This window comes from Gambusia affinis, linkage group LG08, assembly GCF_019740435.1.
Source record: "Gambusia affinis linkage group LG08, SWU_Gaff_1.0, whole genome shotgun sequence".
In the NCBI taxonomy this organism is placed as follows: Eukaryota; Metazoa; Chordata; class Actinopteri; order Cyprinodontiformes; family Poeciliidae; genus Gambusia; species Gambusia affinis.
The window spans coordinates 17,444,298-17,462,103 of record NC_057875.1 but is presented as its reverse complement, the minus strand read 5'-3'; the positions used below and the strand labels follow the sequence as shown (position 1 = coordinate 17,462,103).

Below are 17,806 nucleotides of genomic sequence, written 5' to 3'. Positions count from 1 at the left end.
AGTGGGACGAGTGTTCTCCACCTCTGCAACATCTTTACAAATGTACCGATTATATGAAAAGACTTTTGTGTTGCTTTTTAAAGTGTAGGTGAGATACAAAACTATGAAGAGAAAGTCACTATGTGACCTTTTCAGGACAACAATTTTAACTTGACGTGTTAAAGACCAAAAAATTAGCAAATGCAGAAGTAAAGTAATATCTGAACAATGCAACAGCTAAAGTGATGCAACCTGGTGACTTTCCACTGTTACAACAGAAAGACTAATTTCTCCCCATTTCAAAATCTCAAGTGAATGTGCAATGAAGCGTGTATCAAATTTTAACTCCCTCTCTATAACTTTTGATGTGATAATGCTAAGAAACTGGAGTTTTTAAGAAGATTAAAAAAAAAAACAGCGCAACCGGGTTCTTCGAACAGATTTTAAGGGCCACAAAGTTTTATAAGTAAAGACATCCTGCTCAAGATTTACCTATACCTTGCTACAGTACAGATTTCCCAGTTGTCCTTATAGCCTGAGCCTCTTAGTCTAGGAGCTATAACAAAAAATAATGTTCTGTGGGGTCTTGGATAAAGAATCTACTTTGATTTCAACAGAACAATTAGGGATAACCACAATGTCCCCATTAAGTTTGAATGTACTTTGTCTATAAATTAATTTTTATGAAATTCCAAAAAGTTATGAGCACATTATGTTAAAGGATGCCACTATGGACAACAATGGGTTTCAGTTCTCGGTATCGTCCTGTGAAATGTCTAGGGATAAAAAAACAAAACCTATTAGAGAAAGAAAATCTAATGTCTATTTGTCAGGAATTTCAAGGAATAAATCCCAACAATGTGAATTATACAAAGATAAAACATAACAAAATAATGAAAAAAAAAACTGTGCCTCTAAATCTAACTAATTCACTTTCACAACTATGCAGAACTGGCTGGACAAGCAAAATAAATAAAACCAACCTTTACGCTATCAATTGTCGCACACATAAAGTACATTTAAACTGCTTATTAATGCTGGCAATGCAAACAAAAAAAGTAAATCCATTTAAATACTTTTCTTTTTAATACACAAGATCGGGAATTGACTGCTAAATTCAGATCAATTCATCTCTATTAAAGTCAACTCACAAAAACAAATTAGTGAAAATAAGTTTGCCTTTTTTTCAGTGGAAAATATTTCAGAGCGAAAGCAACTCAATTTCTAATACTATAAAGTGAAGTCTTTCATATTGCATTTGGTGATACATTACTTAGCATACTTTTCTAAAGGTATTCAATGAAAGTTTGTGGGACAAGGTTAAGAAATTGTATCTGAACAAATTCTGTATTTTTAGAAATTAGAAGACAGAGATTATTATTGATTTCAAATGTTTACAAAATGAATCCTTTTTGGGACTAATACTCTCTATATAAATGTGTGTAGATTCAAAAGGAGAAGCTGTAAGAAAAAATATATTTTTATGGTGCTGCAGTTGTTTTAGAAATGTCAGCTGGGTTAGAACTAAGACCATGAAAGAGACTTTCCTAATGTAACTAAAGGGATTGTAACAAAAAAAACAAAAACAGTATTTTGCTTTTTTATTTTTGCATTTACATGCTCAAAAAGGGAAAGGGTCCTCTGATTTGACTCCTTCAAAGAACAGAAAAGTCAGATTATTCATTATCTGACCTGCTGATCAGAACAACTGGCTGACTCATCTCTGCAAGGAAACTGGTGCACCTGTGCAATTTTTAACAAAGCCAAATACACAATATGAAAATTCTGCAATGAGAGGAGCACTCCTCTCATTGCAGAAAGTTGCTACAACGTGTCAACAAGCCGAACACTGGCAGAGAATCAGTTCAACAGCCACACTTCCTGAAAGTTCCCAAACAGAGACACAGATTGTGCCTGCCTGGACTTACGACTCAGAAGACTTCCTGTTTCAGGCTCAATCAAATGTCACATGAACATTCCTGAAATTGGTCAATTTAAAGGAAAAAATATATATAATAAAAAAATCAGCTCAACAATGAGACAGTGGACTACCAAACTAGCTACGCTTGAGCACACAGGCTCAGACAGGCAGGCAGTGGGGTGTGCCTCTTAGCCAGCTTTACAAGGAGCACACCCGTTTTCTTGTGACAAGCAAAGCAAGTGAGTTTTAACTAACTCCATAAGCACACCGAAAGCTCTCTAATTACAATTCCAGCAGCCGACTTGTCCTACAAATATAATTACCCCTCTTCACGGGTAAGCAAAGATCAAGTTATGCACTGTTGGAAACTACTACACCCAATCACCACCCACAACTGCAAATCAGGCAAGCACTGTTAATAACCTAATGATACAACTGAGAAAGAATTTCGGCCACCACAGCAAACGAGCAACCATCATGGGGCTGGCATGGTGTAAATATGTCATCCATGCTGTGCTCGCTCTCAGTCTTTTGAGGGACAGTCTTGTCTGTTACACCTCCTGCCAAACTCTGTAGCCTGATATCTCAGGGGATTGGCCTGAAATAGAGATCCAGCTTCACAGAGGGCAAACAAACACAAATACAGAAGTGTGTGTATACATTTGTCAGCTGGCGTTTTTTTTGGTAAATGTGTACAACACCTCACAGTTACTACAGATCAATCTAAGTGACAGTTGACATATGGGAGGAGAAAGGGAGTGTGTGCTTGTGTGTATCCGTGAGTACGTGCGAGTTTGGAGGATGGGCAACCCCCCCACCAAGACACCTGTTGAAAGTGCTTTTGTCACACAACCATAAATAATAGCTGTCTGATGGTGTGTGGGTGAACCTCTTTCGAGTTCATTTCAATAAACAAACGAAGCTCACTTTACTTTGTTTAGTAATTGCTTAAAAGTATTTTTAACATTTAAAAAATATACACAACCACAACCAAACAATAGCTAAAATATAACTCAAGAAATTAGCACTTACTTGAATTAAAAGAAACTGTTTTGAATAAACAGGTTAACCTTCAATGGTAAAGGTTTATGAAAAGATAACACAGAAGTTAGCATACAAGCTAGCTGCGAGCGAAGTCCTACGGACCTTAAAACAACGATTCCCATCAACAAATATATTGCAGAAAGTGTATTCGGCTATATTTTTAAAGAGATAGAACCACATACCTTCAGTAAGACCAGAAAATCGCATCACTCAAAGTGTCAAAGAGCAGGCTAGCAACGAACACCCGCACCACAGCCAAACTCTGTAACGGTGCTGCTGTTGCTGCTGCTGCCATCTTGTTCAACGACGAGGAGGACACACCGAGCGACTTTTCGCACATTTGAAGCTCCAAGCCACGCAAAAACATCAGCATTTACAAAAACGAACTATGGTCCATGTTTTAGAGGGCCGTCTTGGGTCTCACTAAACGTTAATATCGTGTCTAGTTGAGGCGAATATCGGAGTTTCTAAACTTTTGCATGTTAACACGCCTCGTCCCCCCGACCGAGTTAGCTGCTGGCGGCTAGCTTGTTGCTGCTGGTTCAGTAGCTTGTTGCTTCTCCGCATGTGTGGAATGTTGGGGAGGGGAGGAGGAGGAGTAAAAGTGCTCTGAGTCACACTGACGGCGAGTCAAAACATTTCAAAACTTCCATGAGCTAACTGCAGTCATAAGTTTACATACAGGCTGTCATATTAATTGTGGCTTTCTAATCATTTTGAGGGCACTCTTGCTTCGAGTGAAATTATACCGCTACTAACAACTTGTGACCTTTTAGAAACAGAAAATAAATGCGCATGTTTTAATATTCCATTTGTATATAATTTACATAGGATGATAGATAAAGACAGGAGTATATAGCTATGAACTAAAAATACTTCAATACTCAGTAGTCAGTAGTTAGCAGAGTGCCTTTAAAACAGCATATCTAACATGATATTGATATTTGGATTTAATTTTATTTTATTATTATTATTATTATTATTATTATTGTTGTTGTTGTTGTTGTTGTTTTGCTCTATTTCTGCTCATGTTTTCTATCTACAGAATATCAATATTAGATATTTCAGATTAAGAAAAAAATTATTCATGAGAAAAATCCCAAACATTCACAACATAATATCAGACATTTTCATGAGGAAAATCTGACATTTCATAATATTGAAAAGTCTTAAGACCATAACTAGTTCTAATTTGTACTTGGGCTCATTGTTCTGTTGAAACACACTGATGTTGAACTGTAACCATCTAGTTGTTTAGTGTGAGACTTTATTATTCTCTCCACTTTTAATAATGCACCAACAGCAAAAAAAACTGTTCACTTGAGGAGACTGCAAACATCATGTTTGACAGTTGTTACAGTGTCCCTACTCATGAAAGAATTATCTTGACTTCTTCAAACATTTTTCACATTTGTGGGCCAAATAGCCCTACTTATCCTTACAAGGGCCCAGAAGGATTTTTTTTTTTTCCTCCTGGGAATTGCCTTGGTTTCTCGGTTGACCTTAAACAACTTAAGATAGGTTCACACTTCAAGAGTTCATTCTACATCATCTTCATGACTTAGAGTTTGGTTAGCTCTTACTTCTGAGTTTAAGCAAAACAGAATCTAAAACAATTTCTAATCATATCTGGATTAATTTCCGGGTAATACAATAAGAGCACTGTAGGAAAACAATTACCACGACAAATTAGTGCACAAATAATGAGTAGCAATGACTTATAACACGGGCCTATTGAAAATATGCACATCCATACATTGCATAATCTTGTTAATCACTTTTTCCCCAAATAAAAGTACAATCCTTCTGGTTCTTCCAATTTCTTTCAGAGGCATAACAGCAAAACCATAAATAGTATGGGCATTAATGAAGAAAATATGGCATAAAAAAGATCCAACTCCTCTGGTTATTGGCAAAGCTGCTGTTTAAGAGAAAATCAAAGAGGCTATTTATAATGGAGCCAGTTCAGAATGGAATAGTGCACATGCAGAATTATGAAACAAATTTGGCTCACATTCATTTTGATGCATTTTATGACATCATGTATGGGCTCTTCTTATATTATTGCTTATGTCCGAACTGATTTAAGGTCATATGCAATAAAAACTGAAAATACCCTTTCACTGTAGTTAAAACGTAAAAGTAACAAAAAAAGCATTTTGGAAGTTATTTTAACGATTTTAAATTGGAGCTCTGCGCCATCTACCGGCCTACAGGTGCGTTACATGTAAACAACTTGAATGTATTTTGTATCTCTATCCTTTATTATAATTTTCATTTTGTTGGTGTTAGAAACAATTATCTTTCAGTGTATTATATTATATATACACTGGCAAATGAAGGATTTATAAGGATATTAAAGAAGAGAGAGACTTGTTTATGTGAGGGCAAACAATGCTTTATTGAAATGTCCAATTTCCACCATAAGACAAATAACAATTAAGCTAAAAATAATCAGTGTGTGATGTATGAGAACAGCAGCAAACAGAAAAATGTGGTAAATTGATATGAATACTTTTTAGACTAAAAAATAAACATAAATAACTGTCAGACTGTCATAAAAATATGCTGAACATCTGAAAATATCAATAAGTTAACAATGAGTGAATACAATTAAATTGGAACTAAAACTGGAATTAAGGGCCAACCACAATTGGCCCTTAATTACACAATTCTCTTCAATGAATTGGATTGAGTCTATATCCATCCTTTCTTTTGTTGTCATTTAAATCATTAAAACTTGTTCTCTGAATAAATTGAGGATGCAATAGATTCACTCCCACCCTTTATGTTTTGAGAAGATTATAGTTTCTGTACTTGGAGATCTTGATGGAAGCCTTCCAGCCTCCAGACACAAAAACTTTAGGCAATACCATATGTGGAATTTTCATGTTCCTAAATATAATTTTTAAGATCATCTGGCTTACACTTTATTTATTGGACCATTGAGTCTCTGCTATTCCTTTTACATTTATTTAGCTGTAAAGGTTGATTAACGTATCTTAGAGAGATCCAAAAAAGTACAAAGAAGTAATTCAGATATTGATAATTTAGCATTTAAATACATATACAGTATACAGTGTTCTCAAACAACAAACCTGGCCTTCATGGAAGTGTGGACAGAAGAAAGCTGTAGTTGAAAAAGCAATAAAAACAGCCATGTCATATTTTGCGTGTAAGGTAAATATTACACAAAAAAGGCTGTAAAACATGGCGGTGGTAACATCAAGCATCATGCTAGGCTGATGTTATTGCACAAAGACAGCTGATGGATGAAATTACATACAGGGCAATATTGGAAGAAAACTTGTTAGACACTGCACAAATTGAAAATTGATGTTGACAGGTACTCTACACTAGTTGTTGATTTTTAACTTTTTTGCAAAAAAAAATAGCAGAAAACCTTTCTTCTGTACATGCGCTACCTGCAACATGCATACCCCAATAGAAGGAATATTTAGAAAGCATTCGAACAAATGGTCTTAATACATTCCACACTTTCAAGTATTTGCTTAAAATGGTAATACCACATATCCTTTAAGTTGCACTTCCCAAATACGCACTAATTTATGTTTGTCTATCAAAGAAAATTCCAATGTACCGTTTTCAAGTGTGTGGCTATAATGAGACTAAACGTGTAACAATTCAAGAGGGGTGAATAATTTTGCACAGACGTATATGTCATACTGTTCCCGGTGACGACAACTACAATACAGAGTTAAGTTATCCATCCCTGGCAGCTATGCTTAATAAATGAATGCAAAAATAGGTACTGTAAATGTGACACTTATGAGGTCTGATATTTCAATGAAGAAACAACACTACGGTAGTACATGTAAGTGAAAATGGTTGTTGTTTGAAACAAGTCAGTTAAAGGTGCTTGTTCAGCAGAGCTGGCTTGCCTCCCAGCTTAAAGATCAGCCACCTAAATCTTTTTCTCTACATCCAAACCGTTGCTAATGAGGGAAAAAAAGAAACTACAGACCACTCTTCACTCTGTTACTCCTCCATATCTTTGGGGTTTATATCTCTGTGCCGGAGCTCTCCCCTGGTGTCAGCATATTCTGTAGGATCTTCTGGTAGAATGGAGAGAAGACCAGCTTGTTGTAGTTGACCAGGCGACTGAAGCGGATCGAGAGCTCTTTTAGTTCTCTGCTGACCGGCGCCAGGCCTCCAGGGAGAGGAGGCGGCGTCTTGTGTTGACTGGACTCTAGGGCAGCCAGTAGGTAGCTCTGAATCCGAGATTCTGGATGGGGGAGAAGGGAGGATCTTTGGTCACAGCAAAACAATCTGCATAAATCAGCAAATAGAGACGTGAAGCCAAGAGCGCCTCCGTACCCATCAGCTTACGGACTATGTTGTCTGGCTGGATGACGGCTGTTATCTGCCCCTTAAGAGTACTCTTACTCTCAGCTGAGAATGAGGTGAAGCCATGCTGGCTTAAACAGTGACTCAGCTCAACACACAGTTTCTCCCCTATGGTTGCTAGGGCCTCCTGCATACTAAATGACCTGAAAAAGGAACAAAATAAACTTTAAAATCTTGTCCAATCACAGTTGAAAAAGTTATATGCTTCTCGGAAAGGTGATCATCACTGTAAAACATTCAGAAAGTAATTACTGCTGTTAATAACCTGTTTGTCTCCTTTGTGCATACAAAAGAAATACAAACAGAATCCCTTCACAATTTTAATTCTGGTTTCTGGCACATATCTTTGCAATGGTCAAAATGGTTTGCACACAAAAAGCACCAAAAAGACCAGGGCAATAAACATTTTAAAAAATGTTCACTTTTTGGGTAATTGATTTTCCACAGAGTCGATTATCTAAAAGATGCACAATTCAACCTCGTTGTCTGCAGTTCCACCCTCTGGAGTAACTGAGATGGCGACTCGAAGCACAATAACACAAAAGACAAACATGCACACCTTCTCTAAATTACAAGCTCAGTCCACAGACAGTAAAGGTATGTTAAATCCAGTTCCCACAATTACAGAAGTGAAGACATAACACAGCTTTCTCTGGATTAGCTTTGGTTTACCTTCAAAAGACAGGTGTGTCAAAATGAAGAAAAAGATGGCAATTCAATTTTTTCAATGTGGGATTTGTGCAAAAAAAGTACAGTCCCTATGAAAGTAGGGATATAAATTAATCCCCAAATCAAATATATAACATTAACAACTTTGCAGGCGAAACCAAAATAGTATTTATTATGGAAATGTTGGCCTCTTCACCACGACGGACCGGTACAACGCCCGCTGGACGGCAGACGCCGCACCAATCCGCCTGTTGATCTCCCGCTCCCTTCTTCCCTCATTTGTGAACAAGATCCCGAGATCAGCGTGTGCTGTTCTGTCTCACAAACTAAATAAAAGTGTATGGCTCTATCATTACAAAATGTGAACAAAATGTGTGTGCATAAGCATATGGAGTTCAAAACAAGTCAAATGAAGTCAAACTAATCCCAGAGATCATGTTAAATCCCACAGAAATTTGAAGTTTGGAACTAGTTTGGACACAGTTGAGTTTATAAACACCTGATCTTATTACAACCTAAAGACTTACTAGCTGCTGAGACATTAAAACCTATTGTTTACTTGAAAACACTGCACATCATAAAATCTCCAGAGTAAGTACTTGTACTCACGGCAAGTGCATTTCTGTGAGCATGGCACTGACAGTGTTTTTAAGAGTCTCCATCAGTCCTGGCAGGCCTGAGATGGCTTCTCCTGTGGTAGTGTAGACAATAAGAAGCACAGAGGAGAGCAGCACTAACCACTCGGCCTCCTGCTGCATCTCTAAGAACCGAACTTGGTCCATCAGCACCGTCTGGAGAGAAAAAAGGGGTTCCCTTGGTGAGCAAAGAATAAAAACATTAAAATTCAACCAAACTTGTGAGCAAAGACTGGAAGTACAGAGCATTTACCTCTGGGAAAGGGTCTGAAGCGTGGTCCCACCTGAGCAGGCGAATGTATGCATGATTATGAACATTTAGTGGGTGAAGTGGGGGGTCACTGGAGGCAGAGGCACAACTGTCTGTTTCTCTCAGGGATTTCACCGTCTCCTCAAGCCACTTCTTTGTGTAGTCTAATGCATCTAAACAGGAGAGGAAAATTTTATTCCTCACAGCAGCAACAGAGAATCTCAATAAGAACTTGAGACGTTACAATTGGCTGATTTTATGTTGAACTCGTGTGATTGGTCAATTAAGAAGCAGGTGCGCATTCAAACCAGAGCTGTATGTGCTGGTTTAAATGAAACGGATGGTGTTTCCTGGATAGTCCACTTCATTTGAAAAGCGGCAAGAACTCCACTAAATTCTGGTTCGGTCCAAACCATCTGGGCTCTTTACCCCATAGCAGAAAACCAAGCAGACCACCCAAAGAACCAAAGAATGAAGGTGAACCAAAATGAGAAAGCAATGTCTCACATATGTATGATTAAACCATTCAGACAACGAACACAACAGAGACACAATCAAAACTGTCAGATGACTTATTACCCCGCGATAATAACTCAGAAATAATCCAAATTAGGATGTATTATTATTTCTTTCCTACTTACGGAAAGTTTCTGTTAATATTACCGGTTTGTGGTGCCTTCCTATCCTAAAGAAAAACATGTAAAACATCAGATATTTCACAAGGAGATATTAACATACAGGGAAAATCCTTACATAACCTTGTATTAAGGCAGAAAGTACGGCGGTCACTGTAAGAAAGACTTACAGTATTCAATTATGCTGCATAATTGAGTAGATTATTGCGAGGGAACGTAAAAGAAAATTTTACCCCATTTCCCCTAGAGGGCTCTAAATATAGGCATATCATCTAGTATTAAAAGTAAAAAAAAACTAGTATGCTCTGGACTTAAGATGGAGTACATGAACACATAATCATGACGTGCTTTGATTAAACTAATTTATCTTCGGTGGAATTCCAGTAAAATTAACTTTATACCAAGTGAGTCTCTCACCTGAGAATGTGAAACTGTACTGGGCAGATTCTGTGCCATCAAATAATTTTCACAATGCTCCTGTAGAAGATTCATAACTTGTAAGTCTGAAACAGGAACAGGTCTGAAAACACAGCCTGAGATTCATTTGATGCATCAAAGAGTGATGTCATCACTACTGATGTCACTGTTACCAATGAGCATCAGGTGAATCTTGTTCACACTCAAAGTCAATGTGGAACGTTGGATGCGCTTGATGCATCAAACGGTTCAAATGGCGCCGCATCGGTCCTTGACGCGACTCCACATAGACTTTGAATGTAAATCAGATGCACCTTACGGTCAAATCATGTTTGGTGTGAACGCACCATTATATGTCCAGTGTCATATTAGTGCCATCATATTAGGACCAAAGCCCAGTCCTAATATGATGGAGTCATTGCTTTGATTCTGGGGTAATGTTTAGAGGTTAGATGTGAATTAAGTTTTAGTTAAGGTTAGGGGTAGGGAAAATGTCTGGGTTAGGCAAAATCGCAGCTACTAAAATGAAGGGAAATCAATGCAAAGTTCTAATATGGGTCTAAATAGTTTTGACAAATCTGTATAGCATTCTGTTTTCAAAATCATTCAATAAATAATGATGATATAACATTAGGTTGTATTTCTGCCAATAGCATAGTTGCAGTACATTAGTGGTCTAATGTGTTGAATGTGTCTCAGACACATTCAATTAGAAACCAATCAGAACCAAAAGTTTGTCTTTTGGTTCTGATTCACATTCACACTTTAGGACAATTTAGAGAGACCAATTAATTTTTTAGAAATTCTACCTGCTGCAGTTTTTATATATAGGAATGTTTTAATAATGTTTTCTTGGTGTTTTTAACTCTGAAATTGATCTTGTGTTTTCTCCATTGACTTTGGAGTTAGGAATATTATTTGCCTGAGTCTGTTTTGATTTCCTAAATTTGTATAAAACATAAAATTTTCATAATGCCCGGTGTTGGCAAAACCTGGGTTTGGATTGTTATCCAGGTTAATGCCACCTGGGTGTGGGTCTGAGTAATGGCCGAGCCGGGCTTAGATTGGCCTTCAGGCCAACGCCAACATGAAGGCCCTCCATGCAACCAGTGGAGGTTGGTCGCATGGACCTCCATGTTTGATTGGAGGTCCATCTTTCCTCGGACCTCCCTGCTTGACTGGAGGTCCACCTTTCCTCTTTCCCTATTTTTTAAATTTCGTTCTGCTTTCTTGTGCACAATGACAATAAAAGGATTTCTGATTCTGGCTCGCTTGTGGCAAGTCAATTGCTTGAGAATTTAATACTTAGAAAAGCACTTTAAGCAAAATATCCATTATTAAATTCTCCCAAATAATAATAGATTAAGTTAAATGAGAATAAGTTAAGCGAAATTTGACTTCACACCCTCATCCTCTCATATAAGGTGAAATCACATCTGGTCTCATCTTCATGTTTTGCACAAGGCAAACGAGACCACAACAATAAATTAGCACACAGAATATCACCCAAATGACTGCCCCAGACTTGGTAACACAATTATAGATGAGCTATGACCTAAAGGAGTTTTGTAAAGGTACCATTCCTTACTTGGTTGTTTCTCCAGAAACTCCTGAAACTTGTTCCTCTCATACTCTACAGACAGCTGCATGAGATGTGGCTTGATGCTCTTCAGTGCAAAGTTAGCCATGTCCACCTTCATTAGGTCCAGCACAGAGAAAATAGCCCTGAGTGGAGGTAGAACATGTACACTGTTGTAAAAACAAAACAACTAACTCTGATTTCACAGAGGCAACATCTCTATGTTGCCTTTTAACCAAGGGGACATCCCTTCACTACAAGCAGACTTGCACGCTGATTAAATTACAGGGTCTAAAAATAAGCTGAAGCTTGGCCAATGCAGAGCCAATTATAGTATGTGCATGGCTCACTTCAGCAGAGGAACAATCTCAGTGATCTGCTTCAGTTTCTTGACGTCCTTGTCTCTGCAGGGGGCGCACAGAGAACCCATCATCTCAACGACAAACTGGGACAGCTGGCCGATATTGAGAGCTCCATTTTCAGCCTGCTGCTGGATTAGTGGCAGATCCAGAACCTCTTCAATGCGGGAGCACAGGCGTCCATGGCCCGGCAGCAAAAAGGACAGGAGCGTCTGGATGGAAGGTTGGAAAGAGAAAGGAACATTAAATCTAAGGAGATCAGTAAGAGATATCATTTTGACATTGTTATATAAAAGCCATATGTGCTAAAGAGGGAGAGCTGACAATGAACCTGTGTGGAGATAGTCGTCACTCAAACAAAGTTTTGTTGATCTCATCGTCCAATTCCTTTTTCTAAAGCACAACTTTGGAAAGTGTACCAAAATTAGCTTTTTGAAACCAGACTTGCACCAATGAGTAACCTAATATTTGTTAATAGCTGTATGTAGCAGTACTGTAGCCCTTGCTTGTTGCCATTTAAAAGGAGCTTTGAAAACATTTTTTCATACTTTCATAGTATTTGAAAGTTTTTACTTCAGCATTTGCTAACTTTGTAGAACACATGTTCTGGCCTGAGTAAGCAAACCAGCAAGAAAAAAATGTTCTGAAACGGGTCAATTGTTGACTACACTCTTTGAACAAACTGATAATAAAAAACATATTATAAACAAACACAGATAATAAACAGTAAAGTAAGAGCTTTATAATGCATCCTTGTTCTGATCAATTCTCACCTCTTTAATCTCTCCAAGAAGTTTGATGGCATGTTCGTACGACGGTGGATCCTCGTTCAGCTGAGCTTCCAAGCGATCCCAAAAGACTTTGTGCATAATCTCCTTCACTTTGTGCTCCAAGCTGTGCCAGGACAAAGAATAGTTTTCTTCATACTGCACCAACAAATAAATCTAAATAAAAGGCAAACGTCTAGAAGACTGTCAAGCTTTTAACCCATACCTTCCTTCAGGAAGCTCTGTGGGCTTGACTTGAAAGTCCTTGTTGACCATGATTTCATGAGCTAATGCCATGTTTGTTACCCCCTTAGCTGTCTCCATTAGCTCCTCAACAGAAACCAACCTGGGTGAGCTGGCTGTAAGAAAAGAAAAACAGACTCATTACATTACAGAAATGCTAAGTGGAAGGCCAAAAAAGCATGTGGAGTACTCTGCAGAGATAGCACCATATCTAACTTCCACAGAAATGTATAGTGTTAATATCAGAAGGTTTTATGCATCCACTTTTTGCATAAACTGTTATCTGCATAATCTCCAAAGTGTAATCTTTTGATTTGAGTACTATTTAATTTTATAATACTAGCACTAAAAGCTGAAGGTCCACATTCATTCACTTTTTACACTTCAATATAAAAAGTGAAGTTTTCTGTGGGGCTTAGATCAATTTGTTGCTAAATCAGCCTCAGTGAAATCATCATTGAAGCAGGTACTGGTACTTTCAGCAACGTGGGCAGGTGACAGATCATGATCGGACATAAAATTAGTATCTGAAAAATGCATTTCAGTAGAAGAACTCATAAAGTACCCCAGAATTTCCAGGTAGGTAGCTGCACTAGCCTTGATGTAGTGCAGCTACATCAGTGGCAGATTACCTGGCTCACCTGATCATCACTAACTGTTGGAACTTCATACAAGACCTCAAACAACTTTCTGCACTTCTTCACTCATCCTCCAGAGTGTGACCTAGATTTCCAAATCAAATGTGAAATATACTTTCGTTTGACTATTGATGATATTGACAATAGTCTTTTTTCATTCTCCCAGAGAAGATGCTTCTGGCATTGTCTCTGGTTCAAGAGAGGTACAATGCAACACTTGCACTGAATTTGTCTTGTGAATCTCCCCCAAGCTCTTGAATAGGCATAGCTTCACAATAGTCTCAATGCTGTAGTTATCTAGTCTCGTCTATATTTTTCTATTGTCAATCCACCATTAATCCACTCAATTTTCCATTACGATGTTTGCATTGAGCAATCTGTGAAACAGCCAGCTTCTTTAACAGTGACCTGTTTTATATTACCCAAAGCAAAATGTAAACAAATACATATAAAAAAATTAATAAAAATCTAAAAAACATTTTTAATAAACAGGTTTAAATCCCCCAAAAACATCTGAATTTGTTGATCTACAATAGATAGGTGCAGGATTGTTATGAAGGAAAGATCATTTTTCTCTCCTTTATCAACAATGAATCCCTGAGAAACTAATAAAAGGCATCAACTGATATTTTTTCTGAAATTTATAAGAGGAAGATTAAAAAAGCCAAGACAATAGACAATAAGTAACTTTGAAAAACTACTTGAACACAAATAAAAGAAAATATGAAGGTACACAAACCCTGATATATATATTTTAATGGCTAAAAAATTTATTGTGGTACTAATGGAAAATAGCAAGACTATAAAAGATAAAACTATTCCATTAAAATAAAATAAACACCAACAGTACATTCAAAAGAAAATAAATGTCCAGAAATAAAGGCTATAAATTAACATATAACACTTAGTAAATAGTGAAATAAATTAACTATTCTATTCCAATTAAGTTATTGAATATGACTGTACATAATGTTTTCTTCACCTTGTAGAGTGTTCTCTCTGTGGAGGCTCGGCGTGCTGGCCGTGACCTGCTGCCCCGCAGTCTCCTCAGATACATCCTTTAACTCCTTGTCTTCTTTGCGCTCTAAGCGGTCTGACTCGTTTGGCATGCTGGATTCTGCAGGATAACAGGCGACACAGACGAGTCAAGCTGCAGAATTTTTTTTAAAAAACCTTTCGTTTTAAAACAGTGAAGCTGAGTCTGTTTTGAGTTCTGAGGACAACACGATATAATCTGAGGAAGATGTGAAGGCTTGTTCTGATGACGTAAGGTTAGCGCGCCCCAAGTTTGGAGGCCTTCAGTCCTCGACGCGGCCGTCGCGGGTTCGATTCCCGGACCCGGCGACATTTGCCGCATGTCTTCCCCCTCTCCTTCCCCCTTTCCTGTCAGCCTACTGTGAAAAAAGGGGACACTAGAGCCCACAAAAAAAGGACCCCCTGGTGGGAAAAAAAAAAAATAAAAAATCGGGATGCTTAGCGCTGGAAATGACACAAGTCACCAGCTCAAGGCTTTTTAAAGAATGTGTTTCTGCAGTCTTATCTATGACATTTACCTTCAAAGCTCAGCGTTAAGAGATGCCTTATCCGCAGAGCCCAACTTCTTCAGTTAGCAGCTCGACTCTAACAACAACAAAGCCCTGTATGACGCAGCTTCTCCCTCACAGCTCACACATAGCGTTACTATGGCTACCTCAGATTTATTTACACCTTCGTCAAAGTCGTGGAAGGTCTCCAACAAAAGCAAGGTTGTGTTTCCCACACGGGAAACTCGGGTTTAGTCAAGTCGCAGCTCGGCTTTTTTTTTTCTTCCATCAGCTAACAGCAACCGCTAACAACACGGACACTTCCTGTGATGGGCGGAGCAACTGTGACATAACAGTCGAGCCCTCTGGAACTAAACTCAAAAAGGAGGGGAGCAGAAAATCAGTGGAATTAACCCTAAAACGTCAAACGTGTCATTTTTCATACAGGCATTTCTGAGAACTCGTGTTCTTTAAGGTTAGAACAGTACTCAAAAACCTTGTATATTGAGTAAATACATTACGAAGTACATTGTACATATTCTTTATAGAAATGCAAAAAGAGCACGTTCTGTAAAAATTGGCAGTTCTAGTTTTGGAAAAGCCTACCTTTTATCTGGGAAATGCGACTTTTGAATTTTGCGTTAATGTTGCTGATTAAAACAGGTCATGGAGTATTTTTAAGTACATCTTGATTTTCTAAAGTGTATCCAGATATCTCTTATTTACATATAACTAAAATATCATACTAGATGTTTACCTTATGTCTTACGCATATGCTTTGGCCATGTATTTTCTGTTGGTGACAGGAAGAAGAAGGCTTACTTAAAAATAAGATTTCCTATCCCTTCTTCACAGGAAAGCTTGATTGTGAATACAATTTCCTATTTTTAGTCAAATTAAAATGCCACTGAACACATATTTCGTTAAAACCACACAAATATGACTTTTAAAGATATTTCTTCTTCACTGTATGCAGACGAAAACAATATTAGTCTGAATTTGCAGCCATTACTAGATGCATAGGAGCCAGCAAGACCAAGAAAATAAATTTTAGTTGAACATTTGCAGAATGGCTCAGCTTTTTCAATTTCTGTCTTTTTGACTTTAACTGACTGCTATGTAGCCAAAGGCCTGGTTAAGGCCTTAATAACAATAGACTCTTTTGATTAAAACAGTTCTAAGGCTGCTTTTGTTGTTATCCGTTTTAATACAACAGACAAAATGAAAAAAAAAAACATCAATGATGTTGCGTTTTTCCAACTATAAGTTAAAATATGCAACTAAGTATTTAAATTTGTTCTTTTTATATTATGATTGGAAACACAGGGGGGAAGATGAATTTTATCCACTTGGACGTGCATATTTTATTTGACCAAAAATGTGAATGAAACATTTTATAATTTTTTAAAAAGATGTTGAGGATTAATTTGGATGTTTTAAAATAGTCATAAACAAATATTATTTAACAGTTGAGCTGTAAAGCTCTGTTAAACATATCTATTTTTTTCTGATAAAAAATACGCAGGAGAAAATGTAGGGTGTAGCTGAGGTGCAATCTTACATTTAGCCACTTGGTGGAAGCAGTTATCAAGCTCACACTGAACTTTGAAGATTATCATGAACCTCTTCATTCTTGAGATTTGTTTGGGAAATTTTCGAAAACTTACTTTTGATGCCTCGAGTTCTTAGTCAACTCTTACGGACTTATCATGGGGACAATAAAGAGCAAATGTTGATGCTTGGAGGAGATAAACATATATTTATGTAAAATTATTTGGAAAGGTTGCAATTTCTCTATATTTCTTTTTGTAGTTTTTAATCATACTGTGTCACATGCAAACTGCCTGTCAATGTTTCACAAACAGAACAAATAAAACTTTAGAAACAATTACTGTCATGTTTTAAATAATGTTGTTTATGTCACATAAAATACTACTATTTCTCTCGATGTGTCTTCGCAAGATAGAGAACGGAAATAAAATAAAATAAAATATATTTTTTTCAAGCACATATAGGTAAAGTATGTCACACGTTGTTGTTTTTAACTTGTTTTGTACAAGCACTTTGAATTGTCCTTGGCTGAAAGGTGCTATATAAATAAAGTTGCCTTGCCTTGCCTTGCCTAGACATGATGACGATATGATGACGATTGTCAGATGAAAAGTACATTTTGGAAATGAAAATATTTAAAACTGGAAATAAACACGCATAAAGTTTTAAATATGTAATTTAATAATTTAATAAATTAAATGTCAAATTTTCATTATCTTTATTTATATAAAATTTATCGTTGGTTGCGTTTAATGTTAAAACTGCTCCACGCGCAATATTGCAGCGGTACGCATGCGCATTAATCGAGGGTATGTCACTGATGGGTAACAAACTGGAAGAACACCGTGAGTGGCCAAAATTCCGTTGTAGCTACTAGTTCTTGTTAGTTGTAGTTTTAGCTATCTTAGCCTCCGGTTTATCATGTTTCTGTATATGAATGTGATATCAGAAACTGTTTGAGGCCAAAAAACATCGAAATTTAATGTACTCTAGTTCGTGACGTTATCAACAGTTTGGGTAACTCTGACTCACTGTTTCTATTACAGAAAATTAGCCGTAATTTCAGTACGTCAAAGTTATATAAATGACTCAAGTAACAGTATTGTGACCAGGAGGAAAAGTTTTGCTTCTGCTTCTCCGTACCTGTATTAAATAATCAGGTCATTACCAGAACTCTGGAGATCTTGACTTCAAAGGTGGTAATTCAGTCGTTTGATCGAGGTATTCT

General features: G+C 37.2%; 3 protein-coding genes across 10 annotated transcripts in view; 1 reads left to right on the top strand and 2 right to left on the bottom strand.

The window, feature by feature from the left end:
* Positions 1 to 3,517, bottom strand: part of LOC122835806 (homeodomain-interacting protein kinase 3-like) — a 30,593-nt gene extending 27,076 nt beyond the window's left edge. For both annotated transcript variants that reach the window (XM_044125161.1, XM_044125162.1), the window contains exon 1: positions 3,127 to 3,517. In XM_044125161.1, coding sequence (XP_043981096.1) covers positions 3,127 to 3,151 — 25 coding nt within the window. In that variant the 5' untranslated portion in view covers positions 3,152 to 3,517. The remainder of the gene's footprint in view (positions 1 to 3,126) is intronic.
* Positions 3,518 to 6,480: 2,963 nt separating this feature from the next.
* tcp11l1 (t-complex 11, testis-specific-like 1) lies at positions 6,481 to 15,376 on the bottom strand. Of its 3 annotated transcripts, none has more exons than XM_044125158.1 (10): positions 15,058 to 15,376; positions 14,487 to 14,621; positions 12,850 to 12,982; positions 12,630 to 12,750; positions 11,848 to 12,068; positions 11,507 to 11,643; positions 8,870 to 9,039; positions 8,591 to 8,772; positions 7,283 to 7,455; positions 6,481 to 7,190 (listed from the first exon to the last, which is right to left on the bottom strand). In XM_044125158.1, the coding sequence occupies exons 2-10, from the start codon at positions 14,611 to 14,613 to the stop codon at positions 6,967 to 6,969; spliced, it is 1,488 nt and encodes a 495-aa protein (XP_043981093.1). In that variant the 5' UTR covers positions 14,614 to 14,621; positions 15,058 to 15,376; the 3' UTR covers positions 6,481 to 6,966. The 3 variants fall into 3 exon arrangements, with proteins under 3 accessions (XP_043981093.1, XP_043981095.1, XP_043981094.1); XM_044125160.1 differs by having other exon boundaries at positions 15,212 to 15,343; XM_044125159.1 differs by having other exon boundaries at positions 15,195 to 15,338.
* LOC122835803 (paramyosin-like) overlaps positions 12,039 to 17,806 on the top strand; it is a 25,560-nt gene continuing 19,792 nt past the window's right edge. For 2 of the 5 annotated variants that reach the window (XM_044125157.1, XM_044125153.1), the window contains exon 1: positions 12,039 to 12,117. In XM_044125157.1, coding sequence (XP_043981092.1) covers positions 12,039 to 12,117 — 79 coding nt within the window. Of the gene's footprint in view, positions 12,118 to 15,420; positions 15,503 to 17,386; positions 17,424 to 17,477; positions 17,800 to 17,806 lie in introns of those variants that run through there. The other 3 variants (XM_044125155.1, XM_044125154.1, XM_044125156.1) reach the window with 3 other exon arrangements.

Bases quoted from the DNA above. Each gene is read 5' to 3' on its own strand.
- tcp11l1 (XM_044125158.1), bottom strand. From the start codon at position 14,613: ATGCCAAACGAGTCAGACCGCTTAGAGCGCAAAGAAGACAAGGAGTTA. The intron at 12,751-12,849 runs GTATGGGTTAAA...GTCCTGGCACAG, and splicing joins ACAGAGCTTCCTGAAGGAAG to CTTGGAGCACAAAGTGAAGG. The intron at 7,191-7,282 runs GTACGGAGGCGC...TCCCCCATCCAG, and splicing joins CATAGTCCGTAAGCTGATGG to AATCTCGGATTCAGAGCTAC.